This window comes from Salvia splendens, chromosome 5 (genome assembly GCF_004379255.2).
Source record: "Salvia splendens isolate huo1 chromosome 5, SspV2, whole genome shotgun sequence".
NCBI classification, from domain to species: Eukaryota; Viridiplantae; Streptophyta; class Magnoliopsida; order Lamiales; family Lamiaceae; genus Salvia; species Salvia splendens.
Window position 1 is genome coordinate 4622784 of NC_056036.1, and position 16199 is coordinate 4638982.

The 16199-nt window shown below is 34.9% G+C and overlaps 2 protein-coding genes across 2 annotated transcripts; both read left to right on the top strand.

The window, feature by feature from the left end:
* The first annotated feature begins 641 nt into the window (after positions 1 to 641).
* LOC121802367 (bifunctional 3-dehydroquinate dehydratase/shikimate dehydrogenase, chloroplastic-like) lies at positions 642 to 4876 on the top strand. Its single transcript, XM_042202034.1, has 10 exons — positions 642 to 1089; positions 1547 to 1652; positions 2242 to 2460; positions 2672 to 3012; positions 3293 to 3356; positions 3572 to 3679; positions 3768 to 3918; positions 4046 to 4197; positions 4292 to 4454; positions 4544 to 4876. The coding sequence occupies exons 1-10, from the start codon at positions 893 to 895 to the stop codon at positions 4585 to 4587; spliced, it is 1545 nt and encodes a 514-aa protein (XP_042057968.1). The 5' UTR covers positions 642 to 892; the 3' UTR covers positions 4588 to 4876.
* Positions 4877 to 9080: 4204 nt separating this feature from the next.
* LOC121803463 lies at positions 9081 to 15206 on the top strand. The gene is made up of 11 exons (XM_042203125.1): positions 9081 to 9208; positions 9294 to 9383; positions 9571 to 9678; positions 10088 to 10170; positions 11285 to 11336; positions 12028 to 12120; positions 12213 to 12281; positions 12424 to 12519; positions 13060 to 13128; positions 14478 to 14534; positions 14748 to 15206. Exons 1-11 carry the CDS (start codon positions 9188 to 9190, stop codon positions 14832 to 14834), a joined length of 825 nt encoding a protein of 274 aa, XP_042059059.1. The 5' UTR covers positions 9081 to 9187; the 3' UTR covers positions 14835 to 15206.
* The last annotated feature ends 993 nt before the right edge of the window (positions 15207 to 16199 follow it).

The window sequence follows — 16199 nt, forward strand, 5'->3', positions numbered from 1 at the left end:
AATTGAATAATAAGAGGTGGACTCTTGAGCATGTTCTTGCGTAAGAGCATGAATGTGAGTGTTGTGCTCTTGCCTGAGAGCATGGAGTAAAAAAGTAATACAAGTGGGTTCGGGCCCATATCCGTACTCTTTGGCAAGAGCACGGATGAGAATGCTCTAATAACTTACTACTAAAATAGATTTTTTCCATCCCATTTTAAATGACATAAAATTTAGATACTTGCAGTATTTTTTTTAGCTTTTTTATGATTATTTTTAAAGTTTATATTTTGGAGAATATATAGGTTTTGTATTAATAACTTTTTTTTACCAATAAATAAATAGAAATTTCCGGATCTCACATCAATGGGCTCAAACCCGAGCCTTTGATTCGAGCGTTAACCATTCACACTATTTTTACTCTCTCCGTTCTCCATAAGGAGTCTCATTTCTTAGCAGGCCGAGTTTTAAAAAATATTAAGAAAAGTGGGTGGAAAAAAGTTAATGGAATAAGAGTTTCATTTATGGTAAAAGTGAACCTGGACTTCTATTCGCAGACGAACTAAAATAGAAAAACGGGTTTCGTGGACGTGGACGTGGACGTGGAGAGTATTTAACAATGGCAACGTGCGCAATACAGGAACTCAGGAAGCTTTCTCTCTCTCCTTCTACTCTCTGAAAAGCCACGAGTTGCTGAGTCAGTGATGAGTATTCAATCTCAGGTGCAAAAGAGATTCGCAGAGATGCGGCGTGGTGCTGGGCAGCTGGCGCCAACCTTTGTTTACCTGTTCGTTAATTTGTCCTAATCCTTCCCACCAACAACTCAATTTGCATTTCCCTTATAAACCCCATCAAATCACATTAACAATGCCCCCACTCCACCACCGCTTCCTCTATTCTCACCGCACAAGAAATGATTAGAGTTGTTGGGGCTCCCAAATTGATTTGCGCCGCATTGCCTCCTCAATCCCTCGACCACCTCCTCAATGGCATGCATCAGGCCAAAATTCAGGGCGCCGATGTCGTCCAAATTGAACTCGATTCCCTCTCCCATTCCGACCTCACAACCCTGCTCCGGAACAAGCCCATTCCCGTCCTTCTCCTCTCCCGGTTTGTATTTTTTAAAAATTAGGCCTTTACGATTAGCTATTTTGGCGCCAGATTATGATATCCATATGCATCTTATTGATTACCACATAAATTCCGTGGATTTCTGTTTCATGATTGCATTCCTCGATTAGGAATGCCAGTTTGTGCTAGATTGGCTTGAAATAGCACTAGTTTTTTTATTTCCAAAAAAAAAAGAATAAATACTTTGAAAAACATGAAATACTTATTTCATAATGGTCAGAGTATACCAAACTGAGTAGGTTAGGGCAAGAGAAGGTGGCTGTTAGTTGAATCTTGGTGGGTGACTAGGTATGATGGAAATGTATGTGTAGTGTTTTTTGGTGATGGACTTTTTTTTATTAATTGAGTTGCTATTAGTTGTTGTGCGAAAGCAAAGAATATTGGTGTGGGCCTTCAATAAAGTCAATATTTTTATAAATGAGTTTGGTGGTTGCAGGTCGAAATGGGAAGGTGATGAATGCAAAAGCAATGAACAGGATCATCTACAATCTCTGCTTTTGGCCAAAGATTTAGGTGCTGATTACATTGACTTGGAACTCAAGGTAGGAGTTGGTATGGTAATACAATTCAACTATTTGTGCATACATAAACCAAAACTAGAAAACAATGAGTCATGATTTGTTTGTGATGATGTAATCAATCTGTTTGTTGCTCTATATAGTGTTTAACATATGGTTCTAGGCAAGTACTTACTCTTATCTATTAATATACAGTTAGTTCTATAATTATTTATTGAGCTTTTTTTGGTTAATTCTTGTTTCTTAATGGATTGGTATACAGAGCTGGGAGAGATTGGTGCTATGGAAACCAAAATATACTGTCTAATCTAATATAACGCCTATCAAATGCAATTCTGCTGTAGCTTCTATAAATAAAGATGGTGCAATATCAGAAGATATTAGAGTCCGGATAACTTCTTTGTCCCCATGCACGATAAATAATCTGAATGTAACAGTGATGATCTCACACCATTTTATTGATCAGCATACAAATTGTAATGTCATTCCGATGAAATTATCATCATTTCAATTGCTTTATATATATTGGTTACAAGGAATAATGAATGTGAAAAGTTTATTGGGACGTACCGACTTTATCTATTAATCTGACTTTGGCACCATTGTTATACAGGTAGCATCTGCTCTCATAAAAGAAGATAAGTTCCATCAGCTTAAAAGTAGTAAAATTATAGTCTCAACCTACCTGGATAGCTCTACTGCTTTACTGGAAGATCCCAGCCTTCTTGTTGCAGAGATGAAATCCACCGGTGCTGATATCATTAAGTTTGTTTGGGAAGCAGCCAATATTACAGAGATAGCAACTGCTTTTGACCTTCTGTCAAATAGCCAGGTGTGGTTTCTTTTTCCTTTTGATAGTGATATGCTCTCTCAGTTTTCAATTACAAAGTACAAGCTGGAAATTAATAGTTATCCTCATTGCGGAGAGGAGAAAACTAGTAGCTTTGGCCTTTGGGTTAAATTTTCTGAAAAGGGAGCATAATAACTGTTGTTCTAGAGTTCTCCAGAAGATTATTATCATAATCATTGCTAACCCCCGGCAGGTGCCCATGATAGCTCACTGCACAGGAGAAAGAGGTCTAATTAGTCAGCTGCTGAGTTTTAAGTTTGGTGGTGTTTTTGCATATGGATCAGTTGAAGGAAATACGATTCCTGGTCTCCCCAGTGTAAATATCCTCAGACAAGCCTATGGAGTGAAGAACACCAATATGGGTACTGAAGTTTTTGGGCTTATCTCAAAACCCGTAAGTCATAGCAAGGGCCCTCTATTGCACAATCCCACATTTAGACATGCTGGTTACAATGGAATATATGTCCCAATGTTTGTGGATAATCTAAAGGAATTTTTCAGTGTCTACACAAGTCCTGATTTTGCTGGTTACAGGTACGTGTTACCTTTTTCCGATTGCTACTCTATTTTCTCATGCTGCAGTTAGTTTTGTATAGTACTTTCTTTTACCAGAAAAGAGATACTATTTGAGTCACTAATAAAATAAACATATTTGCCATTGCGCACTGAGATCTTGGACACATTTGATGTAGAGAGGGACTTTGTTATTCCATTTCTGATATCTTTTCGAGCAATTAAATACTACTGAATTAGAGATGACTTCTGGCCAGATTTCAAGCAGATACTTTACATTGTTTTCTTGCTTAAATTTCAGTGTCGGGATCCCATACAAGGAAGCGGTAATTGATTTCTGCGACGAAGTCCATCCAGTTGCTCAGGTTACTACAAAAATATGTTTATACTTTCTGTATTTCAGGAAGTGGGGATTGAAATGACACAGATTTTTTTAATTAATCACATTGCTAAAATTTAATATCCTCTTAAAGGAGTCTGTAATACACAATCAAAAGACGAATGTGGGGTCATTTTTTTAGTTATGTTTGAAATGCTGCAACAAGTCCTCATAATGATTAAATTGTCTTATGATCAACAGTCAATTGGTGCTGTTAATACTATTATAAGGAGGCGTGATGATGGAAAGCTAGTCGGGTATAACACAGATTGTGAGGCTGCTATTGTAGCAATCGAAGATGCTTTAAAGGTACCAGAATAACTCAATTCTTATTCTTGAACTGATATATTGGGTGCACCAGTTGTAATAAAGGATATAATTTGCGACACTCCAACAGTATAGGGACGGGCTGAATGGGAAGAATGGTCCTCTTTCTCCACTCACAGGGAAGCAGTTTGTTCTCGTGGGAGCCGGGGGTGCAGGAAGAGCACTTGCATTTGGAGCTAAAATAAGGGGTGCTAAAGTGGTTGTCTTTGACATTGATTTCGGTAGAATACTGATACTAATTAATAAACCTTTTCATATCTTCACTACATCGAGCAGCATCGCAGTATAGAACTATAGATTTCCTGCAACGACAAGAGATATTAACTATAGTCTTTTTGCAATGTGAAGGAAGGGCAAAATCTCTAGCTGCTGCAGTATCTGCCGATGCTCTTCCGTTTGATGATTTACTCACTTTCCGGCCGGAGAAGGATGCAATCCTTGCGAACGCAACTCCTTTAGGCATGAATCCACATGTGGAGCGGCGGATTCCTGTGCTGGAGGTTTATCTTCAAACATTTCTCTCCAAGATCAAATTAATACCCTTTGGTTCTACGAAGTAGTAATATACATATATACATCGTTCTCGTTTACCAGGAAACGTTGAGGGATTACAAGCTCGTCTTCGATGCAGTATACAACCCTAGGAAGACCAGACTATTAAAAGAAGCCGAGGCTGCTGGGGCCGTCGTCGTTAGTGGAGTTGAAATGTTTCTCGGTCAGGCTGCTGCACAGTTCAGTCTCTTTACAGGCCAAAAAGGTTTAAAACATATCTGATTTGTTTCTGTATATTTATGAATTTTTTTTTTCATTTGCAGTTTCTTGATCAATTATTTGTTTGTCTTGCAGCACCAGAAGAATTCATGAGAGAAATTATTATGGAAAAATTCTGAAACTAAGTGGATTGTAGCAATTTGTTCTAATTTATGAGGTTTCTACTCAAATATTAGAGTAACTCAAGTTTAAGAGTTGAAACCACAGAAGGAGAAAAAATGGTAAAAAAACATTCATTCATTAAAGAAAGGTGGATTGGCTGGTGTTGTATTGTAAGCTATGCCTGTGGAATTAGTGATTTATTCATGTTACTACTCAGACACATGATGCAAGTCATGACTCACGAGGACCTCATTATTTTAATGATTTATTTATGGAAATATATATATTGTTGATTTTCAAGAAAAATATAAGCAATCAAATTTCCTAGTGATATGAGTTCATGATTATTCTTAAATTGACATAAATAATGGAGTAGTGATTTGTTATGTGATCCTAATTTGTGTAAAATGATTAATACCATTTTGAAAGACGATCTGGGTGAAAAATTAAATTATTGAGATATAGAAAGATGATTTGGTTGGAAAGCTAATGATGAATCGATGATCTATTGAAAACTTTTATATTCCCTCAAACAACAAGACAAAAACTTTCTTTTTCTAACTTTAAAGAATATTTGTATCCTTGTATAATAATAATATACATCCTAATTCATCATATAGTCATATGTTCTTTTGAAACACTCCAAGCGCAATAATACAATTTATAAGTTTCTTCTAATGATTTTAAAATATAAATATATAAACAAAGAAGTAAAATATGGGTTGTTTATAAAATAAAATTGTATTGCTACGGTAAGAAATAAAAGATCTCCATTAAAAGGTAATGTTATCAAATATTCCTTAAGCTATTACAAAAGAAGATTTTTTTACTCCAATGAGTTTAAATCAAATAATGCAACATGGCTATCGATTTTCTTTTCAAAGCGAAAGATTTATATACCAAAACCGAATAAAAAAACTTTCTTATATATATAATGAATAACATTCTTTCACCAATCAATCATATTCATCTTATCACCTAGAGCTTCATTATTATTGTAAAGCAAATAATAGTTAATATGGCTAATACTAAGTTTATGTTGTTTTGCTTCTTGGCCTTCGTCGTTTTTACAGGTTTATAATGAATATTTGGTTTAGAATTTTTGGTTCCTCCATAATTGTTTAATGTATATTTCATTCTATCCATGAAAGATATATGTATATCATCCCATTACCAAAAAAAAAATAGTATAATCATCCCATTTGTCTGCTTTTTTGTGTTCTTCCATTGTTTTTTTTTTTAATTTTGAATATAATAATTATTGTCTATAAGTTGCTTTATTTTTGTTCTTTTTTTTTAGTGTTATTTATCTTATAAACTGTTTTTTGGCATTGTTCTTTGTCAAATTTTTAGGTGGTTTAGTGCAAGGAAAATTGAATTGTTGCAACAACAATCACATTGGTAGATGTGTTCCGAAGTTGGACAACTCAAAGTGTGACTCATTGTGTAGGTCGTCAAAATGTTACAAAGGAGGATTTTGTAAAGTTCTCCCCTACGGTTACCCTAACCATTTTTGTCATTGCTATTGTTGATTCATCATTTTCTTATGAGGATACAATACTATTAATTCCAAAATCGTTTTGTTTTGGTACTAATAAATTTTATTTGAAATCGTCGTTGTATTTGTGTTTAGTACTTTGGGATAATATTAATTTAATTTGTCTCGATGGTAATAAATAATTATGACCACTTCAATTATTATTCCCGATAAAAATAATATTAGCAATAATAAAAATAAATCTTAGGAAAATTTTCAGTTTCGCTATATATTGTGTACATATGTATTCTTAGGATAATGTTTTGCGACACAATGTGGATGTTAGTACGTTGGATTTTACTTTGGTTTTAATTGAAATTATGATGCTTTGGTCATATCTTGCTGCTGTTTAGTAACCTGGTCTTGATGTACGTCCATCTGGAACTAATGTACATTAATGTACTTAGTAATGTACAGTTATCATAAAAAATGTACTATTAAACTCGGAAAACAACTATGAAAACAATATGTACGTCACTGTGGTTGTCAAAGGCAAGCATAATCGAATTTGTAATGTACTTGAATTATACACTAATAACTTCTGCATAAGCATTGATTATGTATAGTAACCTCGTGTTGAAGTAGCAGCATAATGTACACAATACAAGAAACAATATATATGAAAATATAATGTAGCGTTTCATAGGCATAATGTAGCATTGTTTTAGTTCCGTCAAGGCCTGAAGTTAACACCATTTCCATAGGGTTCAGTTATGCATGGGGTAGGGTGTAGTATACACACATTCACACGTTTTAAGAAATGTACGTTATCAAAATGGTTATGTACAATATTTTTAAAATTGGGTGTGAAAGTAAAAAATAATCAATAATGTACATTTGCAAACTAACTAATGTACTTGAATTACACAATAAATAACTTCTGGAAAGTAACTCCTTAACATTATCAACGTAGATTTAAAGTCGCATAATGTACGTCTGGTTAAAAAAAGTTCTATGACTCAAAGACAAATCGAATCAAATAAAATGTGTGCAAAAGTCAATTGATGACAAAAGCACAGTAAGATATCAACATTTCTCTTTGCCCTTGCCCTTTGACTTCTCTTTTTCCTTCTCCAACGCCTTCTCCTCCACACGGCCGCAATTCCGAGAATCATGATGACCTAACTCTTGGCATTTACCAGATCTTCTAACAGGGCGGTTGAACTCCTTTATAGCCTTCTCTCTCTTCGAAATGATACGCTTAGCCCTTACCACATACTGCCAAATAGTAAGACCATCCACTTTTTTAACACCTTGTTTGCGCGTGTCAAAACCAACGGCGCGGGGCACACCTTGTTTGCGCGTGTCAAAACCAACGGCGCGGGCATACACGTCGTAGAATGCAGTGGCAAAATCTACTGATTTGAAACACAGACCAATGACAGGCTTCAGTTATTCAGAGTAATGAGGAACAACAAAAATTGTTTCAAAACAAACAATATACATTATATGAAAATAGTACTACACATTATCATTCGAATATCGTACATTACTCACATCATGTGAATGTGTGGATACTACACTCTAGCCCACATGGACTACTAAACCCTAGGGAAATGGTGTTATATTCAGGCGTTAACGGAACTCAACCAATGCTACATTACGGCTAATAAATGCTACATTATGTCTATGAAATGCTACATTAGAGAGTACTATACATTATCATTCGAATCTCCTACATTACTTACTACACCTTAGCTCACATGTGCTACTAAACCCTAGGGAAATGGTGCTACATTCAGGCCTTGACGGAACTACAAAATACTACATTCAGGCTAATAAATGCTACATTATGTCTACGAAATGCTACATTACAATGTAATATACATGACAAGACTTATAGCGTACATTACTATTAGTATGTCACTGAGTTGAAACTACACCCTAGCCCATGGAATACTAAACCCTAGGGAAAATGGTGTTAACTTCCGGGCTATAGGGATAAAAAAAGATGCTACATTATGGCTACGAAATGCTACATTTTTTGTTCCTATACATTATCCTTGGAATTACGTACATTACTTACAATATGTGACTGCGTAGATACTACACCCTAGCCTCGTGGACTACAAAACCACCCTATGGAAATGGTGTTAACCTCTGACATTGAAGGAACTAAAACGAGGCAACATTAATAAAAACGATGACAAATGAGGTGGTTGTCTAATGTACATTAAGTTCGACATTTCGTATATCAATGTCTGCAGATTCGACATATGACATGAAAAACAAAACTCAACTGGCAGGAGTTAAGCACGATTACAAACTAATGTAGAAAACGATGAAAATGGCGGGGAATTCATCGCGATTACAAACTGAAAATACTACAATGCAATTACCTTCTTCCATCGTGGACACAAAAAAACACCTCGACGACGCGTTGCTTGTAGGACAAATCGAAAAATAGTGTGAAGATCGTCGTCTTGCGTGAAGGTTGTTATCAAGGATTGTGTTATCAAGGATTCTGATTATTGCTGGGAACGAAATCAGCAAAATAATATCCATAAATACACGTCTAAGGTGGGAGAGAATCATGGGTATAAAATAACCAGCCGTAGCATAATCTAGTTCCTAATTTAACCTTTTGCTTATTTTTAATGAATTAAAATGAATGAGGTATCCTCCAATCTCAGCCGTTAAATAACAAAAATGAGGGGTTCAGATTTGTGTTATGTTTAAGTAATATTTACAGTAATGATATGAATATTTGGGCGAATTCTAATATACTAAACAAGGGGGAAAATAATTATATATGTGGCCAATTATGGCTTAATTCTTGGAATAATTACTTCTTCCAAATCTTAGAAATGGAATTGGTTCAAAGTGAACCCGGCCTTAAGTTTTTTAAATTCTACACACGAATAAAATAGGACTCCTATTATGAGATGGACGAAGTAATTAACTATCCAACTTTTAACTATCCAACTTAATTCATAAATTCTGCATTTCAAATTCATGAAAATTAGATTTAGACAAAAAATTACTTGAGTATTTTTATTTTATTTTAGACGACTCTCAAATGTTGTGAAAATAAACCATCTTCAATTCTGCAAAACCCTGGCAAAACCTCAACCTCTTCAATGGCGAGATCTCTAGCGCAGGTACTCTCTCTGTCTCTCGATTGCGGTTCTTCTATTTTGTTATTGCTATAATTATTATTATATTTTTATTTTTTGATGGTTCCAGTCATGGCGTATTCTGACACATCAGACGCCGTCGCGGTGGTGCTTCGAGCGATCGTCGGAGCCTTCTCATCTTCTGCTGAAATCACTATCAGTGCGTTAAATCAATTCCATGAGCTTCCTGTCAATTTCCTCCAAACTGTGTTTTACATTCTGTTTGGATTTGTTTAATTGTAAAGATCCTAACAATAAGTTAAGATTGACCTTGTTATTAATTGCCTCATCATCCTCTTTTTGTGTATCAATTATTTCTTTGTATAACTTTCATTTTGCTGTCTTAGGAGGTCAAGTCACCAGGCATCAGCTGTCTCAGGTTCTTTAGTGCACAAGCAGCAGCAAGTACTCCGCCAAGCACTCCTGCAAGAACTCCGGTTCAATCTGGAAAATCGGTATGGTATTATTTTTGGAGATTTGGTTTAGCTTGTGCATGAGATTTCTGGTTGGATGGATTGATAAGAGAGAACATTTCATTATGGAGGTCTTGAAGAATTGACATGCATATCTCTCAAAAGTAAATTGAACTCGCAAAAATGTACTGGTTTCGATAAATTGATTAGTAGTGCGTGAGTGGAGTAAGGATCCTACTTTAAATGTGTGGCGAAATGTTATTATCGGACGTGGGGAGTATATGGTACACTTCATACTATTTCCGCTTCCTGAATTCGTCAAGTGTGTTAGCTTTATCCTTTTGATTTATGAGCACAGATGGTCATCTATAATTCTATATCCATAGCTTTTCAGCCTGAAGCATCTGTTACCTTGTATAACCTTTGCATTTTAAAATTTTATTCATTGCAGGCGGCTGTTAAATTATCAATTACAAGCCCTGGAGTTGTAGGCGACCCATATACACCAAGTGAGCCCATCTCATTTTGGCGTAGGTGAGAAGTAGTAGAATAGATAATTGACATATGAAACCATATTGATGATTACCATGTTCTAAAATCAGGTGTCATGCGATAATCATCTAGTAGAAGATAATAATGGAAAATTTGATTTGATGTTTTAAGATCATACTTCTGTATAATTCAAGAAACTTGTGGAGGGGGGGGGGGCTGTCATGTGTACTATAGAATCTTTTTTGACTATCAATCTATTGGAACATTCCTTTCTTTTTATTTATTTGTATTGTGTAGTTGTCAAATGATACTTCTGTGTATAATAAGAAGAGGTAGAAGAAAGTTGCTATCAGAATTTTGAGAGCCAACCCATTATCATTTATTAATTGATTGACTTTAGTGAAGTATTTGCTCTGTAACTGTCTACAATAAATCCTACATGGCTCAGTAAAATATGAGAATGTAATTAAGGCATATAGTACGTTGACTGGATTTCATTGAAGGAGACAGTAGTTATTTTGGTGTTGGTACATCTGCTATTCAAATTTACCATGTTTTCTCTAGGTTAAGCTAGTTATTATCCATCCTTTTGTCCTATGATATTATTAGAGAAGTTTAAATTGCAGTTCATACCATGCTTCCTTTGGTTTGCTTTCTTAAGTTTGGTCCTTGTTTTCATGTTCCCATGGAAGTGCAGTTTATTGAATCTAAATATTTCTATTTTCTTTAAAACTATGCTTCTTTTCTTATTTATATTTATATGGCAGAGCATGTTGATATATATTTGAGATAAAGGATGCTAACATAATAAAGAAATCCTCATGTAAATTATGGATGTCCTGTTTTTTGATCATAACCTTCCTTTTGTGATGTATCCCCTGCCACCCTCCACCATGTCATTTTCCTTTCCTATTTCTCTTCTTCCTTCCTTTTCATACATAGGGCCAGAGATCAGTGATAACAGCAACGTTAATTCAGTAAATGCATGCATCTTCAGTTCGACCTGCATTTACATAAGATTGCACATCTCAATAATGCTCTTGATTCTTGACATGGTTGCTTGTCACTGACTTTTGAATGTCCATGACATTGCTTCTTCTATTGGGACTCAATGACCTTTAATCTTGTCACCACTAACTTATTAAGTTGTTTCCAGATGCTTTACTAGATCGGGTCAGAAAAGGACGAAAGAAGAATTTACTTCACAGGTACTTCAGTGGGCATCTCTGTTTCTTCGAATGGACTATTGGACCAAAAGAAGTTAATTGTTACTGCTGTACAGCTTTGGATATAAATCACCAATCTTCATATTTGTTAAACCTGAAACCTTAGGTAGTCTTTGGGTAGAATTTTGTATGTGATTTTTGAAATGTTATTGCATGTGCACAGTTATTGTTCCCCTTTCTTGAAACAAAAATTTCACTTGGGTTTTCTTTATCTTTCCTCCTAGAATCATATCCATTTCACCAAGGTCATCCATTTCAACATCGTAATCACCAACCTGGAAAAACTGCTTGGCCACCACATAGAATGATATAGAATGACACCATCAAATGTTCATAAAATCAAATATAATTGTTCTTACAAACAACGACCGGGAAAGATGTAAAGATCCGCTTCAAGAAAATAAAAATGACATGGAGCTTCCATACCAATTCATGTGGATGGTGTAAGCCTGTAACAACTTAATACCAGGACTAAATTGTGAATATCATTTCCCAAACAGTCTTCTTGAAAATCATGAAGGGCTCTCTTTTTTCTTGTGGAAATTAAACCCAGAGCTGGAAAATGTAACATGTAATTTCGTCTCCTCATTTATTACTGTTGTCAAGTTCTGCTATTTAAGGCCCTTATTAAATTCGTTTATTGAATTGTTGATGCTATGGATTTTTTTTGCAGCTAAAAAGTATGTACGCAATTGCACAAGTGAGGAAGAAATATGGGCATTCTAAAAAGAAGTTCTATGAAGAATCTGTTTATTTATACCAAGAGGTCCAATCTTGTGATTTTGGTTCTAGGTTCCAACAATGGTTCATGCTTATTTTCTTTGTTTTGTTTCTCACTTGTGCTCCTTATCTTTTCAGATAAATACCCTAATGGCCAATGGAGACAAAAAATCATTGAGGAAATTTGTTACAGAGCACATGTATTCTGTATGCTTTACCCGCTTTATTCTAAATATGCTGTGCACTGTGCAGTAGTTGTAGTTTAGCTGGGTGCAGCCTCTGTGCTTCTGCAGTGCTCATTTTAATAAAAACAATTACAGTTTACCTTCTAATCCAGTTTTTATGACAGAGCCTCAAGAATGAAATCAAACACAGAGACTGGGTTCATGTTCACTGGGAACTGATCATGCCAATCGTTAAAATAAGAACTCTTCGAGCCCGTCTGGTAAGTATTTCTTAGTAATGATTTAAGATGAGCTTTTTGTATATGTAGCCTTCTTCAAATATAAGTTATGGGAAGATGCTCTGAAGTTCTGAACTTGTTGATCTAGGATATATGATATATCAATGCATTTTCATTGTGCGGGAACTAAAACTCTGCTATCCCTCATTTCTATTTGTTTTTTGCCTTCATTATTCTTTGCTTCTGTGTGTGTGTTGGTGATGGGGTGAAAGGATGTGCAATTTGATTTTTTCAAGGTGACAATTATGCATTTGGATGAGTAGATTGAACCTTTCTATTTTTAACTGTCCGTGAGTGTAGGGGAGAGCAAGACTGGTTCTCTTTTAATGGAAAGCAAAAGTGATTGAAGTATTGTTAATGGAAAATTGAGGCCCACTTCATTAGAAAGAAAAACTTTCTAAAAATGGAAGTGGACTATTTTTTGGTGATGGATGGAGTAAAACTCTGTTTAACTAATTTGTAACTACTTTTAATATAGCACATCCCTCATCTTTCATAAACTAAGAATTGTTAATTTTGCAGATTGGTACAGATAAAAATGATGTCATGAAATCTTTTGCACAAATTACGATCGAGATTTTCAGCAAACAGGTAATTTGAAAGTTAAGTTCCTGATTCTTTGTAGCTTGGTTATTGTTGCTTATACAAAATTCATCTCATATATAACCAAATATACAACGGGATATATGTTCCTACTGATGATTGAGCATAACTCCAAGCTTGTTCTTTACACTTATGATGTAACTGATTCCAAGTGCTTAATATCCATCTGCAAGGTTGGTACAGAAGTTTGAATTTTTGAATGCCCACGTCTAGTAGCTGGAGTAATTTATTTCACTCTTTCTAAATAAAGTTTAATGTTAAAACTGATTAGAAATTACTGGATCAATGGATAGCTTGTACTTGCAGTGGACAAGACTAGCAACACCACATCCGCTCCCCGAAACCACTATAGTGTCCTTCCTTGTAGTTCTTGGGTGTATGCCTGATCCAATAAGTTCTTGCAAACAACTTACAAGATGTTTAAGAGCTTATAAACAACTTACAAGTGTTAGGTCTTGATTTATAATAGAAATATTTAATTGGTTCTCAAAATAAGATATTACTCCCTCTGTCCCAGCTAAGATGATACGTTTCTTAGCCGGCACGAGATTTTAGGATTTGTTGGTTAATGTGTTTATTTGGAGAGAGAAAAGGTGAGGTAAGTATTAAATGGAGAGAGAAAGAGAGTTGAACATTTTAATTAGAGAGCGAGAAAAGTTACTTTATGTTTCCAACAATAGAAACATGTCATCTTATTTGGGACAAACTTAAAAGTAAAGTGCATCATGTTAGATGAGATGGAGGGAGCTTATAAGGTCCTGATACCCTTTTGGAAAAATGATCTTATTTCATAAAATTGGATTGTAAATAAGCTTGATAGCTACTGACATCTTGTAAGCTCAATCATCTCAATGCTCCGCCAACTTATTTTGAAAAAGAATTAACATCAGATGAATAAGCATAGGTAACAACCCTCTTTATCTTTATAATGTTAATGTGGATTCCATAATTCCAAGCTCGACACATGTCTTTTTTATGAAACAAGATAAAGGGTAGCTGATGCCAATAGTCGATGGTATCTTGGGTGAAATATATCTAAGTTCCTGAATTGGTATCCCGTAGGTTTTCCTATTTTGAAAACTGTTTACTTTGAACCCTCAATCTATATACTCATTTCTTCTTCTTGTTATTCTGACAATGGCCTTTGTTCCCTTTTACTTTAACTGGCTACAAAATAATGGCCTATCTTGTAGAAGATTACTAGAAATATTTCCACATGGTTACTGGCTTAATAGGTTCGAGTCTTTCTATCAATTTGCAGGCTCTTATTTATTGCATGTAGATAGTTGTATTATGTACGATCATGTTTATACTCTGTTTGCTTAAAATCTTTGCAGAAGTTTGAGGCATACGACTCAAATGGAGCTGTTGTTTCTGGTGATAAAAACAAGGAGGTATGTAACTAAGGTGGATCTAGCCCTCATACGATATAGTAACTTCTGTGATTAGATCTTGCTATTCAAAACTCTTTGGTTCAAGTTACTGCAAAATGCAAATATCCACCATGCTGACTCATGACTAATGTTGTTGCTTTGAATGATGTCCTTTTCATCACCTAAACATATTTGTATGCCTGATGTGTACTGCTGCTATGTTTGTCACTCCAGATTCTTGTACGTGATATATGGGTCTTGGAGAGATCTCTCTTCCATCAAGGATCCTACTGGCGTCTTTGTGGAAGAATCAAGGTGTAATTGTCTGTCCTCTCGCAGCAGACCTGCTTCTCAATTTTGTCAATAAGCAAGGATCCCATTTTCTTTGAGTTCACCATGGAAGCACCTTCCTCACATTTACATTCTTTACAAAATATTTGAGACAGGCAACCTGCATCTTTTCTTTTTAAGGGTAGTAGACCGTGCATTGGTGATCCGAGAATACTTGGGATTCTTTCAAGCTTCGATCTCTTTAATCCTGATTTTCTGGAACGTGATCTAATAGATTCTTCGCTGTCTGTTTTAACTTACAATTTTACACAGGTCGATTCCAATAGATTGCTTGATGTGGCTGTTGTAATCAATAGTCATATAATGATTTATTTATGAAGTATTTATTTATTGTTTTTTTCATAGCCAATACTTCGGAATTTTATCATTTGTTTGAAAGCAATGACACGATCTTGTTGTTTCTCTGTTTATATAGTTGTCGTTGGGTCTGTGTTGGGATAAAATTGAGCAGGCGATAGTATATACCAATGATCAAAAGAGAAGTTTTTTTTAGCTATTCCATATTTAGCCCAGCTACCTCTTTCACTGCTTTCGCATAAGCTCCACCTGATTCGGTTGCTTCGTTGCCCTTGTCCATGCTTGCAACTCCGTCTTTGATTTGATCTCATGCTTAACTATGGGCTGTGTTTTCTAGGTAAATTTTTAGATAATCGAATGTTATATACACCAGTATTCTTGAACAGAAGATTCAACTGATGTAAGAGTAGGGATGGCATATATGAATCATACACATGAAGAATAGTTTTATTTTTGAGATTATAGCTGGTTACATATCAACGTTGTTGCAAAATGTTTCAGTAATGTTTTGATGTTTAGGAATTTTTTGCACGAGTTTGTAGCGGAGATTTGGATGATGGAGCTTATTAATCCAATCACTTGTGCACACTATTTAAAAAGCCGGATCAGTTGGATATATTTGAATTTGAATTCCTTTTTAAATGCCCTTTCTTAATTTTTCAAATTATTGGTAACGAATGAGAATTTATGTCCATGTTTAATCATGGGTCATGACAATTTAAATTCCGATTTGTTAATTGAAGGAGAATTATTTTACTTTTAGGAATTAAAAGAAGTCTAGTTATTATAGTGTGTTTCAAGCTTTATCGACGTTCTGTTAGTTTAATTTCAGCATCCAGTTTGTGATTTATAGTAGTACTTTATATTCCAGTTTAACAAAAATACGGTGAGATTTCATAAAAATATATTCCATGCCCATAAAAGTATTTAAAGGAAGAGTACACATTCCTAAGTTCCTTCTTGTTTATTCGAATCATGTACTTAAAAACTTTTTTGTATACAACAATAAATTTTACTCGAATCATAATACTCTTAATA